Source organism: Lycium ferocissimum, chromosome 10 (assembly GCF_029784015.1).
Source record: "Lycium ferocissimum isolate CSIRO_LF1 chromosome 10, AGI_CSIRO_Lferr_CH_V1, whole genome shotgun sequence".
NCBI lineage: Eukaryota > Viridiplantae > Streptophyta > Magnoliopsida > Solanales > Solanaceae > Lycium > Lycium ferocissimum.
The window spans coordinates 22,919,876-22,945,846 of NC_081351.1; the positions used below are offsets into that span (position 1 = coordinate 22,919,876).

At 34.5% G+C, this 25,971-nt stretch overlaps 2 protein-coding genes across 2 annotated transcripts; both read left to right on the top strand.

Moving 5' to 3' along the window:
* The first annotated feature begins 2,137 nt into the window (after positions 1 to 2,137).
* Positions 2,138 to 4,203, top strand: LOC132032853 (protein PLANT CADMIUM RESISTANCE 2-like). The gene is made up of 4 exons (XM_059422622.1): positions 2,138 to 2,397; positions 3,022 to 3,093; positions 3,229 to 3,441; positions 4,044 to 4,203. Exons 1-4 carry the CDS (start codon positions 2,256 to 2,258, stop codon positions 4,118 to 4,120), a joined length of 504 nt encoding a protein of 167 aa, XP_059278605.1. The 5' UTR covers positions 2,138 to 2,255; the 3' UTR covers positions 4,121 to 4,203.
* Positions 4,204 to 20,713: 16,510 nt separating this feature from the next.
* On the top strand, positions 20,714 to 25,663 carry LOC132032855 (uncharacterized). Its single transcript, XM_059422625.1, has 2 exons — positions 20,714 to 21,093; positions 25,374 to 25,663. Exons 1-2 carry the CDS (start codon positions 20,854 to 20,856, stop codon positions 25,527 to 25,529), a joined length of 396 nt encoding a protein of 131 aa, XP_059278608.1. The 5' UTR covers positions 20,714 to 20,853; the 3' UTR covers positions 25,530 to 25,663.
* Positions 25,664 to 25,971: the final 308 nt, after the last annotated feature.

The window sequence follows — 25,971 nt, forward strand, 5'->3', positions numbered from 1 at the left end:
GGCTTTTTGGTTCATCAGTTAACCCATAAGTTTTTGACTATCTATATTAATTTAATGTTCAATCAATTAAAATGTAGAATTTGTACCGTGTAAGTAATTCATACTAATCTAGTAAGATCGTTAAATTCTGAATCATCAGACTGTTAGAACTAAAACCTCCAGTGATTAATTAATCACTATATGTAAATTAATTGCCTTAAATTTTATCAATATATTTGTATAGACAAAGTTTGATAGACCTTTTTGTCGTCTCACATATCTATCTTTGTCTCCTCTCTTTTTAGTATACTACTTGGCTAATTATAATTCTTCTGTGTTTCAACTTTTCTTAACCAAATTAGACTTTTCGATCTCTCAGAATAAATTCCAAACTTAGTTTGATAGACCTTTTTGTCGTCTCATATCTATCTTTGTCTCCTCTCTTTTTAGTATACTACTTGGCTAATTATAATTCTTAACCACATTAGACTTTTCGATCTCTCAGAATAAATTCCAAACTTAGTTAATCATCCGCTCCATTTTAACTATTCACCTTGTAAAAAATCATATTTTAAAGGCTTTTTCGGGAGAGTCTCAAAGCGGGACATAATAAAAACGCACTGGGACGATTTGAGGATGAAAATATCGTGGAACGTAAGCTCATTGTTCTGAGCGTACACTTGTGCGTTACGCAAATTTTTGATTTGGGGCATAAGCCCAAATGACCTCATTAAATTGAAATTAAAATTGCCAAATAAATTCTTAATTTAACTCGAAACATCATATTCTCACTTATTCAGAGAAGAGTTCTTGTTTAAACCCAAAATCGTGTTGAACACGTAAGACAGTTTAATAGCTAAAGTTCTCTTATTAATGTAATTTTATAAGATTCTTTTATTAATCTTTTTCTTTTTTACGCTTAGTGTTGCTCCGACTCTAACACGGGGTCTTCAGTGGTTTTGGCTTCCATTTGTTGCGGGCGTGACATGAATTTGTCCAAATTCCGCAGCTATGTTTTTCCGTCATGGCCCCGCGACGCGGGTCCAACACCTGACTAGCTCCCTGTAACGCGGGGTTGGCACATTTACTGCCTCCTTGTGTCTTCATCGGTTCCAAACTTTAGGCCTCTTATCTCGTCACCTCGTGTAAGCTTCATTTGTCCCAAAGTCAACCAAAATTACCCGGTTTTTCATCATTTGTCCTCGTTATACTTGATTACACAAAATACACCAACATATATACGCGCAAATACAACGATTTCAACATATAATTAGCGATTAAAGTCTTAAGAACGAGAGGTAAAATGACACCTAAACATCGATATTTGTGCCAAATATCACGGATAGCACCAAGTGCATATTTTAGTTCTTAACTCATGATACTGATATAAGAAAAAGTTGACTAAACGCATAAAGGGACAAGAACCTTTTTTTTTTTTTTAAAGAAAAAAAAAGCAGATAAGCAACCCAGCATTAATAAAATTAGTAAATTTCTTCAATTCGACAAACTGCATAGGACCTTTTATCCTAATTATTTCCATGTCTTCTTTTTCCTTAGTTTTTTATTATCTCTTCTAAACTGAATTTACTATTGCTCTCAATAAAATAACACAAATTCTAATGCTGGAATTCACAATTAAATATTGAACTTATGTTGAATTTTTGGTTAACATTAATGACACACTCGGATCCACAATTGTTAATATGAGTATACGTGAACCTAATAGCTTTTATTCAAATAGTATATATGTATTAAGAAATTCACTAAATATTTATACCTATTTAATTGGGAACACAATTATTCTTATACATTAAATTGACCTCGTTTTATAAACACATAAACATCAAATTCTAGATTAATATAATGAAGTTTCAAACAAAGTTTAGTTTGATAGAGAAATATAATTATTAATCTCAAATACGTTATTATTACGTTATTTTCACACATGTAACAATAGGTGGCGTAATAGGTGGCGTGGATGCTTAATTAGAACAGTCAAAACTATTGGACAAATAACACGCTAAAGAACATTTCTATGTAAAATTCGCTACAATTTGTTGACCGTAGACTCAAGACCAATTCAATAACACCCTTTGTTGGCTCTTCCTACATAGTACTTGGTTTTATTTCACTATAAATACAGACGATAATTTGCATATCTTTCACAACTACATACTTTTTTGTGTCTTTCATTTCATTTTCTCTCGTTGCTTTCTTGAATATTTTTGTTTCTTTAATTCTTTTTTAAAGAAAATCTCTAAGTTTTTGAGTTAATTATGAATCCCTCAGCTCCATTTTACGATGAAAAACCAACGACCGGCTTCCCTGTGCCTCCAGCGAGCTACGGCCAATTTCAAGCTAATCATCCCGGAACTTGGTCTACTGGACTCTGTGATTGTTTCTCCGATGTCCCAAACTGTACGTGTTTTTTTATATGCATGACACTATTTTCTTATTAGTCTGTACATATGGTATTTTTTTTTATTAGTGAAAGGAGAGCTTTGGAGCAATGGTATAATTATCTACGTATATATAATGGGGAGCAATGGTATAGTTATCTAAGTATATATGACCTATAGGTTACATGTTTGAACTGTAGAATAATTAGCCACTAATATTTGCTTCATGCTAGGTTACCATACCCCGGACGCAGTCTATTCCCGAACCATATGGGAATGCGAGATGCTTTGAGTACCAAACTGCATTTATTATCTTATTAGTCCATTCAAAAATTAAAGAATGTCAGCTTTCTAATATTTTTAAATTATTTAACTTTAAATTTAGATTTAAGCTTGAAAAGAAACTTCAACAGTCACACACAAATGTTATAATATGTTTAAAGTCACAAACTTTAGCGTTTAGCCGCCTTTAAAAAAAAAAAAAAAAAAAAAAAGTTCGTTTCGAATAGAAGTATGCAATACAAGAGTGGAAGGAGTAACTTTTTGCTTTTTTTGCATGATTTTGTTTCCATGTTTAGTGATGTTATAATTGAAAATCTTTTCTTTAATTTCTGATTATCAAACTTGTTTTTATTTTTTGCAGGTTGCATAACTTGCTGGTGTCCATGTATTACATTTGGACAGATTGCAGAGATCGTGGACAAAGGAACTACTTGTAAGCACGCAACACTAAATTAAACTCTTTGTCCAGTCAAATACTAACACACAAATTGCGGCGAACAATGAAATTCATTAAAATATGTAACTTTTTTTCTTTGTGACAAAAATGATTCTGTTGTTTGGATTGCAGCTTGTGGGGCAAGTGGAGCTCTGTATTGCTTAATAGCAGCATTTACAGGGTGTGGATGTATTTATTCATGCTTTTATCGTACAAAAATGAGGAAACAATACATGTTGCCTGAGAGTTCTTGTGGGGATTGTTTGCTTCATTTTTGCTGTGAAAGTTGTGCTTTGTGCCAAGAGTATCGTGAGCTCAAACACCGTGGATTTGACATGTCAATTGGTAAGTATTCCTTTTTCTTGTTTGTTTCTGGTACTCGTTTTGGGTCCGACTAATTTATATTCGCGCCTGAAAGTCTCAGTTTAGGGGTAAAACACCTTCCTATCAAATGCGATTTCATTTCCAGGACTTAAATCCGAGACTTCTGGTTAAGAATGGATGGTGCGTACTTAGCACCCAACCATAAAAATACAATGGATCCAATACTAGAATCATAAACGTTGAATCCGTAGAGTATAAATCTTGAATCCACCTCTATCTACCACAACCTTTAGTAGTGAAAATATTCCTTGGTCAAACAACAAAACCCACAAAAAATAATCTTTCTATTTCATTTATAAGACATTTTTTTTATAATTTTTTTTCTAAACTTCTTATTTTACATTTAATAACATGCTCTTGAATCAATAACAATGTCATCACGTGTTTAATACATGACTACATAAGTGATAAGGATATTTTTAGTAGGTATTTTTAGTAGGTATCAAAAAGTCTTTCTTTCTTAAATTGTATATCTAATCAAATATATAAGGTAAAACGGAAAACATAACGTATTTAAATTTAAAATTGTTGAGATACTTATCATCTTGATTTACAACATATAGGTTGGCATGCAAATATGGAGGACCAAAACAGGGGGATCGCAATGGCTCCACAAGTTCAAGGAGGAATGACTCGATAAATGGATAATAAAACTTTGACCTGTTCAGTTGCGATAGTATTGCTTTATTTTTATATTTTTAATGTTTTTACTTAATGAGAGAAATGGTGGTTTAATAACCACTGTGATTGTTCTTGTCATTGCAAGATGTAATATTGATTGTTGAGTGATTGAATGTATATGATATGTAAAATGTTTTACTATTCTTCTTTAACCTTATGCCTTTTAATTTATTTTTTTCACTTTCTAATGATAATCTTTTTAAGTGAAGAATTGTAAGGCCTGTACTTCTTCCTATCTTTTGGAGTGGTAATTGTAGCTTTGGTAGTTCACCTAATATAAAAACATTCTCACTAAACAAATAAAAAATGAGACAGTCATATGGGATCTTTCCATGTCATCACTCCTTTTTTTCTTTTCTTTTTTGTTTCCCACCAGGTGTCTGGTACCCGCATTAGAGCCCGATCATATCCGGATTCGTGCCGCGTAGGGCCTCATTTGGGGGAGATGTGCTCCCTACCATGAATTTTTCATACCCAAGACTCGAATCCGAAACTTCTGGTTAAGGGAGAAGCAGCCTTATCCGCTGCACCACATCCTTGATAATCACTCCTTTTAATTAGTGCTCAACTTATAAACATCTTGTTGTAGACAAAACCAAACATAAGTCAAAAAATATCTTTATTCTTTTGTCTCATAAAAGAACTTCCCCGCATAAAATGATACTAATATGTAGTTTATTGGAGAAAATAAGAAACGATTCCTTATGTTCTGGGGTAAGTCCAGAGTAATTTCTTAAATATAATTTTGAGCAATTTTAGTTTTTTAAGTTTGTCCAAAAATGAACATTTTAAGTTTCAGTTAAATATTTAAACTATGTCTGTTTTTTAACAAGAATAACTCATATTTGGAGGTGTGATTTTTTCAGCTTCTACTATTTTTATCTTATTTCTAGAATAGATCTAATCCAGATTTTTGACGTACAACTTTTTGTTATTTTTTTATTTACTTTTTGTGCTTAGTGTAGTTTTTTGTGTTGTGATATGATTTAATGGATTTTTATGGTATTCCGGTTAAAGTTTTTTCATTTTTTTTCCTCAAATTTAGCAGACAAATTTATTAATATATTTGCCAAAAATAAAGATGTTCATTATTGACAAACTTAAAGAACTAAAATTGCGCAAGAATATGTTCAAAGGATTATTTTGAACTTATCCCACACATACGTGACATTTTTGTCATTTTCTCTAGTATAGTGATATACTATAGTGCTACCCCACTTAATTTGTCTTTCTTGTGTTCATGTGATACATACAAATAGGTAAACCTATATATGTTATCGATTGTCCAACGTTGTATCTCTACAATGAAATAGTGCTATGTCGATTAGAAAGAAAATTGATTAAAGACATTGTACAAAAGGACATTTGTTGCCTATTATTCCAACTATTGAGATAATGCGGCTTTATACACCAAAGAATTTGGTCACTTTATCTTGCATCACAAATAGTTTCTAAAAAGAATTTAGATGACATTACATCTATTACATGAATATTCCAACGACTTAGTATGAAATTGACCTTTCATCTACCCAACTTTGGATTATTTTTCCACTTTCCATTTGAAATGATAATGATCAATCTTATCAACATATATGGGGCACGGTGGGATGGTTGAGGTCCCTCCACGCTCCACCCTTAATGTATTGCACGATTCAAATTTAGTCGGGCTTCAACGCGGATACCGAACACCGAATGAAAAATTTTAAAAAAAAAAAAGAAGATCAATCTTAGCTTTTCTGTATCTTTTTTGGCTGTTATCTAAAAACTGACGTATTTATTACTTGTTTAGATTTAAACAAACTTAGTGCAGTAGTAGCAGTGGTTGAAGGTAACTACCGTGCTAATCACTGATAATGATTAGTCTAGCTTTTCTATGTTTCCATTTCGAGCACGTCATAATGACTAGAAACAATTTTCAAAGGGTCAAACTTCAAGTGTGCCCTTTTAGTTTCTACTTTTTACTTTTATGACACATGCTTTTTCTCAAATTTCAACATACACCCACAACCTTATAAGTTTTGACCTACGTATCCAAACTTCATAGTTCAACAATTTTTAAACTCTTAATCTAAACTCTGTCATTAAGTAGAAAGATGTGGCACCAGTTTATTTAATCAATAAATTTGCAATCCGTTCCGATGATTATGCATAATCCTTAAACTCTTAATTTAATTTCTAGTAAGATAAGAAAAGTTCTTTTCCTTTTCATGAAATTAGTTGGTATAAGAAACATGTAATATTCTCAGTTTAACCGATAAGGTGACATTATATTTAAAAATAATAAATGTACTCCAATTATATATTGCAAATAATTTTTTTAAATAGAAGTTATATATTGTATATGTATGCGCATGAAACTTCTTTTTGACATTCTCTTCATTTGCTATACCAAATTAAGGGTGTAAAGTGGGAATCAATGAGAAATAATAGCATTCTTTGTCTTATAACCTAATTATGGCTTCAATAATTTGAACCATTATCAAGTATCATCACGAATTATACAACTACTCAAATTTAATATAAAACACCACATTCAGTAGGCGCTTGAAAGAAATTTAAGTTGAAGTTGAGAATGAGAGTATTTAAAATTTAAGAAAACAGGTTATGCGTAAATTAAACTCGTGTTTCAACACGAATCTCCCTAGAATTTGTTTTGTCGTTATGAAAATTAAGGATGTGGAAAGTAAAATATAAGTATCCCACTAGACATATACATTAATTCAAAGCACTGTTTCAATATTTCGTTTGAAATCTAAATAAAAAAATTTCATTAAAATAGTACTTATTTCGAGCATAAATAGACCCCGAAGGACCAAATTTTAACTGTCCTTCCTCTTGGGAGCTAATCGTCAACTCGTCGTCCGCTATAAAAGTGACCTATTTTGAGCAAAAAAATAAGCTTAAAAACTTAGTTTGTTTGATCAATTTTTTTTTACAAAAAAATTATTTGAAAAAGTGTTTTCTATTTGACTAACTTTTGAAAAAATATTTGTAGAGAGTAGCAATTTTATATCTGGCTAATAAAAAAAAAAACTTTTGTCAATTAGAACAACAATTTATGCTTGACCAAGGTTCTAAAAGTGTTTCGCAAGAAAAATTACCTTTTTTTCTCGCTTCTGAAGAACAAGTTTTTGCTACCACTCATGTAAGTATAGGCTATTTACGCGAGACTAATTATTATAATTCTACTGCTAACACATGATAGCAAATATGCAGAGATAGAGCAGATTTTGAAGAAGTATCTAGAGAGAGAAATTTCTATATTTTCATTGAAGAAGAATAGAAATGCAAGTTATGTTTTCTTTACAAGTGACTTGGTGACATATACACACATCACCGACCTTCTAACAAACTCACGTGACCAGCACATGATTGGGGATTAACTAACTAACCTAACTAATTACTCTTAACTCAGCACTAACTATCATTTGACAGCTAAGCATTATGACAGCTAGGCATAGTGCTTTTCTTTCCTATCTAGCTGAAACTAGTTACAATTCAATACTCCCCCTCAAGTTGGAGGGTGGAAGATATCTAACACACCCAACTTGGATAGCAAAAGTTAATGTTGTCCTAGTCCTAGTCCCTTGGTTAGAAGATCTGCAGGTTGCATACTTGAGCACAAATACTGTGGATCAATGAAGCCTGATTTCACCCTTTCCCTGATAAAGTGACAGTCGATCTCTATATGTTTAGTCCTTTCATGAAACATAGGATTCCCAGCTATTTGAATGGCAGACTTGCTGTCGCAATACACTTTGATAGGAACAGCCACCTGTATAGTCAGTTCCTTAAGTAAACCACACCAAATCGGTTCAAAGAACTAATCGCCATCCCTCTATACTCGGCCCACCGAGCTCCCTTTCATCGTATCGTTGTTTCTTGGATTTCCAAGATATTAAGGAATCTCCCAACTTCACCACATATCCTGTCACTGACCTCCTGGTATTAGGATAGGAGGCCCAATCTGAGTCACAATAACCTGTTAAAACTGTGTTGTCTCCTCTCTTCAGCAATATTCCCAGACCAGGTGAGTTCTTTATGTATCTAACAACTCTAAGAGCTGCTTCCCAGTGTGAAATCTTGGGATGTTGCATAAATTGGCTAAGAACTTGAACACTGAAACAAATATATGGCCTTGTGATGGTCAGGTACAGCAGCTTTCCAACTAATCTTTGATAGGCAGTGACATCTTCAAACTCTGCATCATCAGTTTCTTTAGTTCCTTGATCACTTTTCTCAATGCCTTGGTCATATTCCAAACTGGTGAGTTTCTGATTAAATTCCAATGGAGTGCTAACTGGCTTAGCACCACCAAGTCCTGTCTCTGATATGAGTTGTAGGGCATATTTTCTTTGGTTAAGAAGAATGCCTTTCTTGGATCTCAGCACTTCTATACCAAGAAAATATTTCAAATCTCCCAAATCCTTCATCTTGAAATGATGATGGAGGGTAGTTTTTGCTTCTGTGATCAATTGTGAACAATTCCCAGTTATGAGAAGGTCATCTACATAGACTAGGATCACAACAATAGCACCTTCTCTCTTTTTTGTGAAGAGTGAGTGATCATATGGGCTCTGACAATATCCAGAATTCAAAAGAGCATTGGTGAGCTTAATATTCCACTGCCTTGAAGCTTGCTTAAGCCCATACAGTGACTTCTGTAGTTTGCACACCTTATACTCCCCCTGTCTATAGAAACCTTGAGGAAGGTCCATGTAGACATCCTCAAATAAGTCCCCTTGCAGAAAAGTATTATTTACATCCATTTGACAAAGAGTCCAACCATGAGAAGCTGCTACCCCAATGACTGTTCTAACTGTGACCATTTTGGTCACAGGGGAGAAAGTCTCATGATAATCTAAGCCCTCTCTCTGAGTGTATCCCTTTGCCACCAGTCTAGCTTTGAATCTATCTACCTCCCCATTTGCTTTATATTTAATTTTGTACACCCATTTTTATCCTATAGCCTTTTCTCCTTTAGGCAGGTCCACAATGGACCAAGTATGGTTATCCTCTAGGGCCTTAATCTTTTGTTGCATAGCCTCTACCCACCTTGCATCTTGAGAGGCTTCTTTGAAAGACTAAGGTTCAACAATGGCCGAAAAAACACTCAAGTAACTCTGATAAGTAGGGGACAGGTGATCATAGTTCAGATGATCACAGATAGAGTACAGACTAGTTTTATTAGGCACAACATAATCCTTTATCCAGATGGGTGGTTTGGAGGTTCTACCTGTTCTTCTATGATCAGGAGTAGAGGAGCTTCCAGCTCGAGGGTCAACTTGTCCAAGGATAGGATGCTCAGCCCCTATTGTCTCCTCTGATGCTGATGAAGGCACAACAACAACAGCTGGCGTATCAACTGGTATATCAGCAGCTGAACTATCAGTTTCTCCAGGGGCTGCAGTGGATGATGAGACATCTAGACTCTCATTTGTTGGCTCAGATGTGTCAGTTATTGGACTTGAACTTGTTGGTGTAGGATGTACCATGTCAGTAGTTAGAGTACCTTAAACCCGTCAACCGGTTCAAACCGGACCGGTAACCGGTTACGGAACCGGCCGGTTTCCGGTTAAAAAATCGAAACCGGCCACCGGTGACAAATCCTAAACCAGAACCGGTCCGGTTCAAACAGTCCAAAACCCTTTTTTTTTGTTTTTTGTATAGTATATATATATATATATATATAATATTATAGTATTTATTAGTATATTGTAGGTATATTTACATATGTTATATAAGTTTATAAGTAAAGTTTAAATATTTACTGACTAACAGGCTAACAGCAAGTCAGCAATACAACATATACGTGTATATATATATATATATATATATATATATATATATTAAGTTATATGCTTAAGTTATACTACATATACCTAAAATATAGTAAGAATATACTTATATATATCAATATACTTAGGTTATATAACTTATATATATACATACATACATACATATATATATATATATATATATAATGTTTAAGTTATATGTATACTATAATATGTATACTATATATTATAAGTATATTCTTAGTATATTTTAGTTATTTTTCAAGTATATAACTTTCTAGTTTTTAATTTAAGTAGATGTATATTATAAGTATATTCTTAGCATATTTTAGGTATATTCCTAACTTAATATAAGTGAAAATATGAACACAAGTAAATAGAAGAAAGCTCAATGAGCCATATATTTTATTCATTCTTGGATAACATTTATTTGCAAGTTGTAGTTTTTTTTAACTTGCAAATAATACATGAGTTGTAAAGAAATAGTAGAATAATAAAATCACCAATTCTCAATCATTTCGTTAATTTCCCCATATCATATTCGGTCATGGAGATATCTTCAAAGTCTTCCATTTGGTCCGGTCCACTTGCTATCAAATCTTCAATTTCTTCCTCTTCGCCTTCCTCCGCTTCTAAGTTTTGGTTGCGTCGCTCCGATCTAATCCAATCGCGAATGCACACTAGTACTTGCAAGCTAAAGCTGGATAATGAGTGTCTATGGTCTCCAATTTGCTGTCTTCCTTGGCTAAATGCGCTCTCCAAAGCCACAGTTGATACTTGAACCGTAAGGATATCTCGAGCCATTCTTGAGAGTATCGGATGACTTGCCTTGTACTTCTTCCACCATGCTAAGACATCCAATTCATCCAGTTCCTTGATATCCGCATTTCGCTGCATCAAATAAAAGTTATATTCATCAAAGTTTGCACTACAAGAAGGAGTTTGTTATATCCCGTATTTTGTACATTAGGACAATCCGAGCTAACCATGATAAGTTAAGGACAAGACTATTCCGGGATACGAGGTTGAGACTTTTGACCTCCGATTTTGTTTTAAGGCATAAGTTGCTTATGATTTTATTGGTATGGAATATTAAGAAAAATTTGAGGTTAAAAGTGAATTATGGAAAGTTAATTATTCCATAAAAAAGGGCCAAGTTGGCCGTGTGGCTTATGGGTGGTTCCCACCCATGGCTTGGCCAAATTTAATTCATCCAAGCCATGTGTGGGCCATGGTACACATGGATGAATTATATATGTGGATATTAGATGACTAGCAAGTCATAATTCATCATTTTTCATACCTTAGAAGCTTGGAGAAACATGGAGAAAACAAAGGGAGAACCATTCGGCCAAGGGCTGGCCGAACATGGTGCCACAAAAATGGATCAAAAAAATATTTTCTTCTAGCTTTTCAACTCTTTAGAAGGTGTATATTAACGTGGAGTAGTTGTTGGAGCAAGCAAACTATTCATTCTTGCAAGACACAACCCTAGCCAAGTTGAAGAACTAAGTGAAAAAGGTAAGGTTTAATCTTCTTTTACATGTGTTATGGATGGTTTATGCATGTTGTAGTGTGTGGAAATGGATGAAAATCATGAAATGTTGTATGTTGGTGCTTGGCCGTATATATTCATTTTGGTATGACAAGGATGAACAAATTTTACTTAGTGTTTTGGTTGTTGTTGTTGTGGATTCTATGATGTAAAATGAAGGTTTAATGATCCAAGTTGAAGTTGTAATCGTGTGGGCTGTTTTGGAAGTTAATGTGATTCTAATATAGTTTCTTGAATTTATGAGAATGATGTTGTTAACATGTGGATTATTGGTATAGTTCATGAATTTGGAAGAAAGAAATGTGTTGTTGTTGTTCTTATTGAATTTGGAAGGTTTCGGGTTATGTTGTATGTTGGTTGGGTTGTTTTGAATGTTGTGCGGATTGCTTGAAGTGTTCTTGAATCTTGTTTGAATGGTTTTGGATTAGTACTTGAATGTGTGAGCATTGGTGTTGGCTTGATTGTATGTGGTTGATTTAAATGTAAATGGATGTTGTCGAATTATGTAGAAAAGAGTTACTAACGTTAGAATGCGTTTTGAGTTACTTGTTGACGTTGTTAGTATGGGTGTTGGTATTGTTGTTGATGATTTGGTCGAGTTGAATTCTCGGGGTTGTTGAATTTACAGGGGAAATGCTGCCCAAATTTCTGTAAATAAAGTGATGGCTTGGAATTGAATTCCTAAGTACTTACAGCTAATGTTTGGTATCTAATGACGTTATTGTAGATCTTGGAAAGTCCGAGACTTAAATTCGGATTAGCTTAGGAAGCGAACGAGGTATGTAAAGCCTAACCTTTCTTTCTTTTGGCATGTCTTAGTCGTAAGTAGGATATAATACGAACCTTGGGGTAACTCTATTCATAAGATCCGAGCATGTCTACGATTCTTATTCACTTCTTGATGATAGTGTTCCTAATATAGTCGAGTTATGGTCCTTATGTCTTTTGTATGATTGGATTTCAAATCTTTGCATAAAGAGTTTTGTTCCTAAAGGATTCTATGTCGAATAAAGTCCGTAACTTTCATAGACGGGTTCGGATCGCTTCGATATGTTCGTAGAAGATTATATAACGAATAATGTCTCTAACTTTCATAGGCGGGCTCGGATTGGTTTGTTACTTGTCCGTGGTCCCCGAGACTTTCCTTTGTATAGTTCTGACGACTTTTTGAAAGAACTTAACATGACTATCGTTTGATACTCGAGTGTGATTTGTCTACGTAGCTATTGAGTCTTAAAAGCTGATTTTTATGCATATGGTTACTCACGACTCTGCTCGTGCATACTGTTGTTACATCTTTCGCCGAGTCCCGGGCCGGTTATGTCATCGTGCGCACTATGCTATATTCTGGAGTATGATGTGTTACGGTTCACCGAGTCCCTCGCTAGAGGTATACACCGACATGTATATCACCGGGAGTTATGATGTGTTATGGTGTTATGATGTGTTATGATGTTATGATATGTTACGGGGATATGTCGGGTTATGGAGTTATGAAATCTTCCGGAGTATGATGTGTTATGGCGCCAATGTCGGGAGGGCGACCATATTCCCTGAGCCCCTTGCATGATTTGTGTTTTTAAAAGTAAGCATTTTGATATTCTGGATATTGCACTTATTTTCTGTACTTTTTGTTCCGATTATGATCCTGTTTACTGTACTTCATGCTTTGCATACTCAGTACACATTTTTCTTGCATGTTATCTCTTTATTCGGGGGTTGCGTTTCATACCGCGTGGTGACGGATACTCGTCTCGGTGATCCGCCAGCTTAGGATTTCCATTCAGCTATCTTCGAGCGCTCCCTTGTTCCGGAGCCTATATTTTGGGTACAGACACCTGTGTTATATATGTGTATGTATATGTCTATTCAGGGGTACGGCGGGGCCCTGTCCCGTCATATGATTCTGTTATTACTCTTAGAGGTCTGTAGACACATATGCGTGGGTTGTGGGTAGTCATTGTTCAGTTGTGTCTGTGTGATTTGTGTTCTGGGCGTCCCCCTATATTATGACAGCCTTGCTGGCTTATGTGCGATATCATCTGCTAAAAGTTGTGACAACGATATATATATATATACATATATTTGTGACAGCTTTGGGGCGACGTTTCACTTTTCTGTATGTATAAGATCTGGTTATGTTAGCTATGATTTGGTTATGTTAGCTATGTATAAGAGTTGGCTGTGAATGTAGAACTTTTAAATGCGACAAACTCGACAAGCCCTTTTTGCTACTTTGAGAAGTAGTAGGGCGTGGAGCAACGGGTGTAGCACATTCTTCCAAATTAGAATAATGAGTAAAAACTTTTCTAAACTCGTCATCAATAGCGAGTTTGGCTTCAGCTAAAGATGGTTGAACTCCCTCTTCAATTTCTAAAAATGTATAAATTTGACCAACCAATGCTTTAGTATAAGACACTTTTAAATAAGGATTTAATAGAGAACCCAATATAAATAAAGTTAGGATGGGAAAAAAATACTTCTTAAATTTGATTATCATATCAAAAATAGTCGCTTGATAACCGGGTTTATATTTATACTCTTGTAAAACTCGAGCTATTTCCGGTAAGTAGGCTAAAATTTCGGTTACCGTGGGATAGAATTGTTTAGAAAAAGCAAGAGTTGCATTATAAAAAATTTCTAAGAGTTCAACACATTCTTTAACATCTTCCCAATGTGTAAAATTTAACCAATCATCACTATTAATATTATATTTGTTGTGAACTTGTTGTATGGGAATCCTATACTCATATGCTTGTTGTAGCATAATGTAAGTGTAGTTCCACCTAGTCTCAATTTCTACTTGAATTTTCCTAGGTCTAAGGTTATTTTCCACACAAGCATTCTTAAAAATTTTAAGTCTTCCCCTATTAGCATTACAAAAAAAGAAACGCAACCGCATCTCTAACTTTTTGAATAGAATCGTCAAAACACACAAGACCATATTTAACAATTAAATTTAAAATGTGACAACTACATCTCACATGAAAAATATTTTTTAGCGGAGAGTTTAATTCTCTTTTTAAAAGACCAATCGCCTTTGTATTATTAGAAGCATTATCTAAAGCAATACAAAGTGTTTTTCTATAAATATTAAAAAATCTCATAATAGTAGACATTGAATCCGCTAAAAAATTTCCATCGTGATGACATTTTCCTTCATCATATAAAAAAGCTATAATTCTTTTTTGCATAACCCAATTGTCATCAACCCAATGACATGTAATAGCAAAAAAATCTAACTTGTTAAGACTAAGACCCAAATCAGCGGTAAGAGAAACATTACAATTTAAAGAATTAAATACATGGAGCAAATAAAATCTATTTTTTTTATACAAATCTATAACATCCGCTCTATAAGTACTTCTAGGAATACCCTTAAATAACAGATTATAACAACGTTGAATGTAAGCAACAAACCCCAAACCCGAAGGAAAGGAAAATAGTAAATAATCATAAGCTACCATTTTAGCTATTTCTACACGCTCTTTTTTCTTGTCATACTTAAAATTTTTACCTGTTCGTGGGTCTATCGTCATTTGAATACCCCCCACATTTCAACCCGTTTGCTCTCCCCAAACATCCATATGTTCTTTCTCATATGACCATTTAGTATACCCGTTCCACCATCCTTACTAGTTCCTTGCCTAAAAGCAAATACTTGTCCACATAGGATACATTTAACTGTTTGGCTTTCCCTATCCTTAGTCATAAATTTCCAAATTTTAGCGGTTGGCTTACGAGTTCTAGGCGGTTTTTCTTGTGTATGTGATTGTGCAGGACATGTATCTCCTATGGGATTTTCGAGGGCTTGTGTTTCATCATCATCATCATCATCATTAAAAGTGTTGGTATAATGTTGTTGCATTGCCTCATGACCTAAAAGGGGATTATTTCCACCAACATCAATACCTAAATTAGGTGTTTCTTTCACAAATGTTTCCTCATTAAGCCCACCCCTAACAATACCACTACTACCGGCACCACGTCTAAATCTCTTTGCCATTATTAAATAGAATTAATTTAAATCACACTCAAATAAATCACAAGAAAATAAATTGCAACAAATTAAATTGCTATAATTAAATTGCGTAAATTAAATTGCGAAAAATAAAGATAGAGTTGGAACGAAGGTACCAAATTGCCGGATTAATTTCCAACAAAGTGAAGGCGGCTAGAATTGCAAATCACCAAATCTACTTCGGATTGTTGCAAAATCACTAACTCCACCAACAATATTATAATTGCAAAATTAATAATTGAAACTATAATAAGACTTTATAATATTTATTTGAGAGAATTTAAAGTGGCTAATTATTGCAAAGGAACTATAATTGAGAGATTGAGATTTGAGAGAAAGAGAAGAGTGAATTGGTGTGGATTAAAATGAAAATGAAGAAGGGTTTATATAGGGGTGGGGGATGGGTTAAAGTGTTAAAAAAAAAAAAAGTTTGGGGGGTTGGGGGGGGGGGGGACCAAAAAATGGGTTTATGGCCGTTTGGCAACGACCATTTTTGCAAATGGACCGTTGCCAACGGTCCAATAACGGACAGCCCAGCGGCTATATTAATTTTTTTTTTTTTAAATTTCACCTGTTTAACCGGTCCGATTCCGGTTTTACCGGTTCCGATCTCAAAAAAATCGAAACCGGACCGGTAAGTAATTTACGGTTAATCGGAACCGGTTCCGATTTTACCAGTTTGAACCGTTTAAACCGAACCGGTTGACGGGTTTAAGTGCCTGTATCAACAGCAAATGGTGAAAGTAATGGCAAACACATATCTTCCTTGTGGGAGCCTTGAAATGGAAAGATATGCTCTCTAAAGCTAACATCTCTATTAACAAATAGAGTCCTACTCTCCAAATCATACAGTTTATAACCCTTTTGGGTAGTGGAATAGCCAAGCAAAACTGCTTTCTTTGCCCTTGCCTCCAACTTATCCTTCCTTGGCAATACACTAGCAAAGCATAAGCAGCCAAACACCCTGAGGTGATCAAGTCTAGGTGTTCTTCCATATAATATTTCAAATGGGGATTTGCCTTTCAAAACGACTGATGGCAATCTATTGATTAGGTAGACTGCAGTTTGAACACAGTCACCCCAAAATCTTCCTGGTACATGGGACTGCAATTTCAAAGCTCTACCTATTTCTAAAATATGTCTATGTTTTCTCTCCACTACACCATTTTGTTGTGGTGTATATGGACAACTACTCTGATGGATAATGCCAAATTGAAGCAACAGTTCATTCACTTGGCTATTAAAAAACTCAGTGCCATTGTCTGACCTCAAGACTTTTATTCTAGCATCAAATTGATTACAAATCATTGGGATAAAATTTTTCAAAACAACGACTTCCTTCTTAGACTGCAAAAGTGTCACCCAAGTAAATCTACTGTAATCATCAACAATAGTGACAAAATACTGTTTTCTATCATATGTAAACTGTTTGTGAGGTCCCCAAACATCCAAATGTACAAGTTGAAATATACTAGTTGATAGTGAACTACTACTAGGGAATTTTAATCTGCACTGCTTAGCTAAGGGACATATCATGCAGTCCTGATGCATTCCTACATCAAGTTTATTCTTCAGAGATAGAATGTGACTCATGGATCCAAGTGAGGCATGTCCTAGTCTGTAATGCCATAGTGTCTGGTCTTCCTTCTCTTTCACTACTGCTCCTATAACAGGTTGAATGTGCTTCTTTAGAATATAAAGTCCTTCTGAGTGTCTACCAATCCCAATCACCTTCCCATTGAAGAGGGCCTGCAGCACACAGAGGTCAGGATAAAAAGAAACAGAACAACTTAAATCCCTTGTAATCTTGGACACTGATAAAAGATTAAACTTAAAATCAGGAACATGAAGAACATTCTTTAACTTAAATCCACCTAAAATGATTGTATCTCCTGTGTGTTCAATCTTAATTTTACTTTCTGTTGGCACTTGTACTTTATTACTTCTTGAGTCGGATGCCTTTCTAATGTCAGTTAACACTTCTTGACATTTTGTTATATGATGTGTGGCACCTGAGTCAATAATCCACTCCAGTTCTGCATCATTATTATGTAAGGAAGTCATACCTCCTGCATCATTTCTGCAATTTCCTGTTGGTGCAGGGTACATCTTGTTCAGCAGGTCCTGATACTGTTCTCTAGTGAAGTAACAACCACCTTCATGTATCTGCAGTTTTGGACCTGAACCATTTCCTATCTGCACAATTGAGTTGTTAACCCGTGATGCTTCCACAACAGAACTGTTAGCCTGAGGTTTGAAACCTTCATTCTGTCCCTTCTTTTTGCTTCAAAAATCTACAGGAAATCCAACTATCCTATAATAGTTCTCTTTGGAGTGCCCTTTGTAACCACAATGCTCACACACCACACCTGGTCTCTTTTCATGAAAAGCCTGATTTGGGAAATGTTGATTCCCTTGACGGTTGTGATTCTAATTTCCTTGAGGTGGGAAATAGTGGTTCCTTCCTGCAAGTAAAGTCACAGGTTCCTTTCCTCCTTCTGCTACACCTAATTTTCTTTGACTCTCTTCCTGAATGGCCATGGCATATGCTTGGTTCACACTAGGAACAGATGCATTGAGCAATATAGAACTTCTTACTTGGGCAAAACTGTCATTAAGCCCTACTAAAAACTGCAATAGACGTTGTTGTTTCATGTGCTCAACATAAGGCTTTGATTCCTCACATTTACATAAAGGTGATGGAACCATAACATCAATTTCATTCCATAAATCCTTCATTTTTGTATAGTAGGTTGTAACTGTGTCTGTGCCTTGAGTTAAAACACTGATTTCCTTCCAAATATGAAAATTCTAGTCAAATTCAATTTATCAAACCTTTCTTTGAAGTCCTCCCAGATTTTCTTCGAGCTCGTAGCATTATGCAATACTCGTCATCAATTCTGGCACTACAGTTGCACTGATCCACGACAGAACAACCGCATCACACCTTTCCCATTTTGTAGCCAAAGCTCCTTTGTATGAGCTTTTCACACATGTGCCATCCACAAAACCTAATTTATTCTTGACTAGAAGTGCAAGCCTCATAGATCTACTCCATATACCATAATTTTCTGGTCCACTTAGCTTCATAGGAATTAATGCTACTCTAGGTACATCAGATGCTAGTAAATGCAATGGATGATTGTGATCTGTTTGTGGATCTTCTTCTACCTGCGTATTTTGTGTTTCCACCATTGTTGAAGCTTCGAGCTTCTTTAATGGCGCAACTAGAAATCAACAATTTTAGTGGTTCCCGATCGTAACGAGAAGCTCTGATACCATATTAGAATTCTACTGCTAACACATGATAGCAAATATGCAGAGATAGAGCAGGAGAGAAATTTCTATATTCAATACTAATGAAAGCATGGAACTTCTTGAAACATATGATGCTATCATTTATGTTTAAGTAATGTACTATTTAATCATTAAAATTACTTATCTACAATAAGTTGCACTAAATTGGTATGTGACACACGATACTCAAAGCCATTTATCTTTTTTTATAAACTTAATCAAACACATTAACTTTCTAAACTAAGCAGTTTTCAAGAAAACAAGCAATTTGAACTTGTCAAAAATTTGGCCAAACAAACTAAATGAATCATCAACCTTGACATCTAGGGAAAATCCTAAAATCCCGTTCTGAAAATACTACATACTAATAATTGAGCCAATCTAGTAGGAGCTCGAGTAAATAGCGGAGACAAGTTCCAGACAAAGTAGTCAAAGTCATAGAATCAATCACTCCTTTCGTTTCAATTTGTTTGTCAATTTTTGACTTGACACAAAATTTAAGAAAGTAAAAAAAACTTTTAAATCTTGTTATTTTAAATTAAAGATAGGGAAAAGTGTTCAAAACACACTCTAACTTTGGCCGAAATTGCTATAACACACTCCAACTTTGCGGGAGTCTATGACCACGGACTATTTTTTTGTGTATTATTGAGGGTATTATTGGTGGCGTGGACTCAATAATACCCAATATTGAGGACTCACTTTTTTGTCCACGCCACCCAATAATACCCAAAATAATACAAAAAAAAATAGTCCAGGGGGTCATGGACTCCGCAGTTGAGGTGTGTTATAGCAATTTTGGCGAAAGTTGAGTGTGTTTTGAATCTTCTCCCTTAAAGATACATAAAGTATACCAAAGTACCATTTAAGCTTGTGATCTTAAAATATGTCACATGGAAAGTTAAAACTAAAAGCTGCCCAAAAAACAATTCTTCTTGAAGTAGGCTAAAAAGAAAAATAACACAAATAAATTAAAACGGAGGGAGAACTGATATCTAATAACTCCTTAAATTTGAATATTCTCCCCGCCACGTTTAAGACACTTGTATAAATTGAAAATAAGTGTACATGCTAAATTTTTTAATCATATACAAGTATATACAACATATAAATTTTGTTCTCCAACGCCGTACCTAACGTCCTGGTCGTTAATAAAGATCACACATAAATATTATAAACATTTAATGAGGAGAGATTATAACTTAGACATAAATAAGGATAAAATTAGTCAAGTATCCCTCCTAATTAATATTTCTTAAGTAGCTTGTAAAATAAAAAAGCGACAAATAATTTAAAATAGGGAGTAAAACTTATTATTTTGGTACAAGGGAGCTATAATTGAGGCAGTCTAGTAGGAGCCGGAGTAAAATGGAGACAAGTTCAAGACAAAAATAGTTCTCCCTCCCTCCCAATTTAAATGATATTATTTGACTGGACATGAAGTTTAAGAAATAAAAAAAGACTTTTGAATTTTGTGGTTTAAAACAAGCCACGGATATTTATGTGGTTATAAATTATCTCGTTTAGTATAAAAATTAAAGTTTAAAGTTAAATTATTATCAAATAAAGAAATACATCATTCATTTTGAAAGGGGCTAAAAAAAGTGTATCGTATAAATTAGAATAGAAAAAATATTTTTTAAAAAGCGTGTAAAATAAAAAAGATAAATAATTTGAGATAGAGGGATAACACTTAACAAGTGAGCTATGATTGAGGAAATCTAGTGTGGAGGCAAGTTCAAGATAAAAATAGTTAATAATCAATCATGTACAAGTATGCACAACATTTAAATTTTGTTCTCCAATGCCGTACCTAATGTTCCTAGTCTACAATCTACTCTTAATTCAATTGGTGCATTAAAAGAAACAATAACACTTGACCGAAAAAAAAGAAAAAAAAAAGCCTAACACCCCTTTCTTTTTCTTTATACTTTTTTCTTGAAAAAAGTAGCACCTTTTTTGTTTGTCTGTTGAGACTAATTAAAAAAGAGAAGAAATGATGATGAGTTAGTTGTGTGTGAATGGCTATGGAGAAAGCAGAGAAAGAGTTGGAGAGAAGGACTAATTTCTTGAACAGTTTGATACTGAAAAAGAAATCAGTTGATGAGAAACAACAACATGAGCATTTGAATGTTCGTGTGAGAGCTTCAGATATGTCATTTTCACTACAAAATCATGCTTTTAAGTGTGCAAGAGACAATCTTGATGCTATGGGTTGTGGGAAAATTGACAGTAAACACCTTGCTTTGGCTCTCAAGAAGGTGTACTTTTACTTGGTTATTTGTGTTATACTGAGTTGTTGCTTCTTGTTTATGGTTTTCTTGGAATTTTTACATTCTTGGTTTTGTTTGATTTGCTAAGTTCTATTGGATGTATGTTCAAAGTTAGCATTTTGATAGTTGTGTTTGTCTTTGTGGAGGTACTACTTCTACTTGGTTATTTGTGTAATACTAGGCTTATTGCTTCTTGTTTATGCTTGTCAATTTTGAGGTTTGTGGTTTCCTGGATTTTAAATTCTGGGTTTTGTTTGTTATGCTAATATCTGTTGAATGTATGTTTGAAGTTGGGTGTGTGTGTGTGTGTTTTTTTTTTTTTTTTTGGGGGGGGGGGGGGGGGGGCAAGCAGCTCTACTTTGTTATTTGTGTAATACTAAGGTGATGGTTCTTGTTTTGTTTATGGCTCTCAATTTCTGATGTCTGTGGTTTTCTTGGATTTTTGCATTTTTGGTTTTGTTTGATTTGCCAATATCTATTGAATATGTGTAATACTGAGCTAGTGCTTCTTAATTCTGAGGTTTCGTGGCTTTCTTGAATTTTAAGTTTTGGGTTTTGTTTGATTCACTGATTTCTGTTGAATGTATGTTCAAAGTTTCCATTTTGATATTTGTGTGTGTGGGGGTGGGAGGACATTACAATCAAGAAATACTACAAAAACTACCCTTAAAGCCAAACTATTTATTTGTAAGCAACTATAATGATGTTAGTATTAAGTCAACACAACAATCAAGAGATACTACAAAAACAACAATAAAAACTACCTGGCTCATTCAAGTTGCTCTATGGTTCTCGCTTTTCTCTGCAAAATCATGCTTTTAATGGCGATGGAGAAAACAGAGAAAGAGTTAGAGAGAAGGGCCAATTTTTGAACAGTTTGATACTGAAGAACAAATCAGTTGAGGAGAAATAACAACATGAACATTTGAATGTTCGAGTGAGAGCTTCAGATATGTCATTTTCTCTTCAAAATCATGCTTTTAAGTGTGCAAGAGATAATCTTGATTCTATGGATTGTGGGAAAATTGACAGTAAACACCTTGCTCTTGCTCCAAAAATGGTACATCTTGTTTATACTTCTTAATTCTGAGTTTTGTTGTTTTCTTGAATTTTAAGTTTTGGGTTTTGTTTGATGTGCTAATATCTGTTGAACGTATGTTCATAGTTTGGTTTTTGATACTTGTGTGTGTGTGTGTGAGGTACTACTTGTACTTTGGTTATTTGTATGCTTCTGAAGTAGGTTTGTGGTTTTCTTGGATTTTAAATTCTGGGTTTTGTTTGATTTACTGATTTCTAATGTATGTGTGTTTAAGGTTTGCATTTTGATAGTTGTGTGTGTGGGGGTAGGGGGGGGGGGGGGGGGGAACATTACAATCAAGAGTTACTACAAAAACATCAACAGAAACTACCCTTAATGCCAAACTAGGTATGTGTAAGTACCTATAAAAATGTTTAGTAATAGTCAACACCACAATCAAGAAATACTACAAAAACGTCAATCTACTATAGTAGGAGAATGATGATGAGTTAGGGGCTGTGCATGGCGATGGAGAAAGCAGAGAAAGAGTTAGAGAGAAGGACTAATTTCTTGAACAGTTTAATATTGAAAAAGAAATCAGTTGATGAGAAACAACAACATGAACATTTGAATGTTCGTGTGAGAGCTTCAGATATGTCATTTTCTCTACAAAATCATGCTTTTAAGTGTGCAAGATATTCTTGATACTATGGGTTGTGGGAAAATTGACTGTAAACACCTTGCTTTGGCCCTCAAAAAGTTATACTTTTACTTGGTTATTTGTGTAATACTGAGTTGTTGCTTCTTGTTTATGTTTCTTAATTCTGAGGTTTGTGGTTTTCTTGGATTTTTTTTTTTTTCATTTGTTGATATCTATTGAATGTATGTTTAAAGTTTGCATTTTGATAGTTTTTTGCTCTGGCTCTTAAAAAGGTACAATCTTGATGTTATGTGTAACTAAGCTATTGCTTCTTTGTTTATGCTTGAGGTTTGTGGTTTTTGGATTTTTGCATTTTGGGTTTTGTTTGGTTTGCTAAGTTCTATTGGATGTGTGTTCAAAGTTTGCATTTTGATAGTTGTGTTTGTGTGTGTTTGTGTGTGTGTGTGTGGGGGGGGGGTTGATGCTTGTTCAAGTTGCTCCATGGTCTTGTTTTTCTATGTAAAATCATGCTTTTAAGTATGTAAGAGATAATCTTGATGCTATGGCTTGTGGGAAACTTGACAGTAAACGCCTTGCTTTAGCTCTCAAAAAGGTACAATCTTGATGTTATACGTATAATACTAAGCTTTTGCTACTTGTTTATGCATTTTTAGTTGCGATGTTTTGTGGTTTTTTTGGATTTTAAGTTTTGGGTTTTGTTTGTTTTGCTAAGTTCTATTGGACTTATGTTCAAAGCTTGCATTTTGATTGTTGTGTGTGGGGTGGGGGTGGGGAACATTACAATCAAGGAATACTACAAAAACATCAACAGAAACTACCCTTAATGCCAAACTAGGTATGTGTAAGTTACTATAAAAATGTTTAGTAATAGTCAACACCGCAATCAAGAAATACTACGAAAACGTCAATCTACTATAGTAGGAGAATGATGATGAGTTAGGGGCTGTGAATGGCGATGGAGAAAGCAGAGAGAGTTAGAGAGAAGAACCAATTTCTTGAACAGTTTAATACTGAAGAAGAAATCAGTTGAGGAGAAACAATAGCATGAGCATTTGAATGTTCGTGTGAGAGCTTCAGATATGTCATGTTCTGTTCAAAATCATGCTTTTAAGTGTGCAAGAGATAATCTTGATGCTATGTCTAGTGGGAAAATTGACAGTAAACACCTTGCTCTGGCCCTCAAAAAGGTAATATTTCTAGTTTGGTTATTTGTGTAATACTGAGGTGTTGCTTCTTGTTTATGCTTTTCAATTTGGTTTTTCTTGGATTTTACATTGTGGGTTTTGTTTGCTGTGATAAATAAAAATGATAATCTTGTAAGGGTCAGAGGAGGTTACAGTTCATTTTCTTAAAATTTAATATAAAGATCTTCAGTGTCAGATCTTGCTGAAACTATACCTGATATACTATTCTGATACTTGGAGCATTTATATTTCTCTAAAAATCCCTTGATCATACTGTGTGAGTTTGATAAGTAAGTGGAAAACACGAAAAAGAATATGGTCGGACCAAGAAAAGAATTGATACTAGAAGTATTACGTCAAGGATTTCTCCAGCTTTGCTATCTGAGTTTTCGACTTCATTAGAGAATTCTAAGAATTTGATAGGATTACTTTTAAGATAATTCTATTATGTGGTTAGTAAATTTCAGAGTTTGATAGGATGACATGAGTTTAGTAGTGAGGATTCTATAGCCAACGTTAGATTATCCACTATGTATGAAACGTCTTTCTTTAGCGCATGTTGCTTTTAGGTTTTTCTACTCCCTGAGTTGGAAGGTTATTGTTCCTTAGAAAGTATATAACGAACAGTCAAGTAGAAGACTGCCTGAGCTCTGATCTTATGAGAAGTATACCTGTGCAGACAAAACAAAACTTGCAACATTTAAGCTTATGTAAAACCTTAAACTTGGTTCCTTTCCAGATGAGGAGTTTTTATCTTTTAAATCTGCTTGCACCAGTTAAAAGGATGTGTGAGTTTTGTTTGAGTGTTCATCGATCTGGTGGATCTACATGCTTGGCGTGGTGAGACGAGGGCAGACCCATTTCCTAGTCACCAGGTTCAGCACACCTTCGGTACTTCAACAGAGCGTGTTGTTTGATAGTGACTTCTTTCGTTTGATAGGGAGACAAAAAGCTTCTTCTATCTAGGAAACAACCGGAAACTCGAGAGGGTCACCTTTGGAGAAGCATTTTCCAGTAAAATATGCGTAGGAACCACTTTGCCTTAAACTCTATTGGAACAAAGCTAAAAAGGAGGCAGAATGGACAAAGGAAAGGGAATAGTGCGGGTCTTGCTTGGCAAGAAGGCTGCTGGATCGGGGGTAGAATACAGGAGTAAATGTCCTCGAACTTTCGTGGTTGTTTTTAGGAAGTTGTTAACTGTAGGATCTCGCCAATATAACCTCTATATTTTTCGTTACCGATATATTCTTAATTGATGGTCGATCCTAGTAGTTCTTTTTGAGTCCTTCATGTCTGTCAATGAACTTCCAAATTTTTTTTCTTTGTAAGATAGTTGGCACTTGGCACCAATATGTGTTAACTATGGAATGCTAATCATTCACTTTTTTTTTTATTTACTTTGCAGGAATTTGACTCAACATATGGACCAGCTTGGCATTGTATTGTGGGAACTAGCTTTGGTTCATATGTCACACATTCCATAGGAGGTTTCTTGTACTTCTCAATTGATAAGGTTTATGTTCTTCTATTTAGGACTGCTGTTGAACCTTTAGATCATTGACAGTACAGTTCTTGATTTCTACTCTGTAATATCTGAAAAGTTAATTTATGAGAGGTTTTAGTTTGTATGTTGGATTGTACAATCACGAAATGCTTTACTTGAAAAAACTGGAAATGCACATGTTAAATGCATTATTCTTTTTGTTATTTTGTTTAGCGAGTAAAAAGAAAAAAACTGGAATTAGCGATAGACAATTTTTGTTGCTAAACAACAAAAGTCCATCACTAATTCTATTTAACGACGGATTTGGTACAGATTATCCAAAAAAATGCTAATTACTAGCTAAAAATAAGCTGTTTTTTAATTAGAGTTGCATAGAGTGGTACACTCATAAGCCTCATCACAAATAGGGTTATCTTTCCTATTTCTGGGTTGTATCACACAACTAATGTGTTTACCCTTCCAGAATTGAAGTTGTCCTTAATAGTACTCAACATTTTTT

Excerpts from the sequence above, each read along its gene's own strand:
- LOC132032853 (XM_059422622.1), top strand. The coding sequence starts at position 2,256 with ATGAATCCCTCAGCTCCATTTTACGATGAAAAACCAACGACCGGCTTC. Across the intron at positions 2,398-3,021 it reads TTTCTCCGATGTCCCAAACT|GTTGCATAACTTGCTGGTGT; the intron begins GTACGTGTTTTT and ends TATTTTTTGCAG. Across the intron at positions 3,442-4,043 it reads TGGATTTGACATGTCAATTG|GTTGGCATGCAAATATGGAG; the intron begins GTAAGTATTCCT and ends TACAACATATAG.
- LOC132032855 (XM_059422625.1), top strand. The coding sequence starts at position 20,854 with ATGGCTATGGAGAAAGCAGAGAAAGAGTTGGAGAGAAGGACTAATTTC. Across the intron at positions 21,094-25,373 it reads TTGCTTTGGCTCTCAAGAAG|GAATTTGACTCAACATATGG; the intron begins GTGTACTTTTAC and ends TTTACTTTGCAG.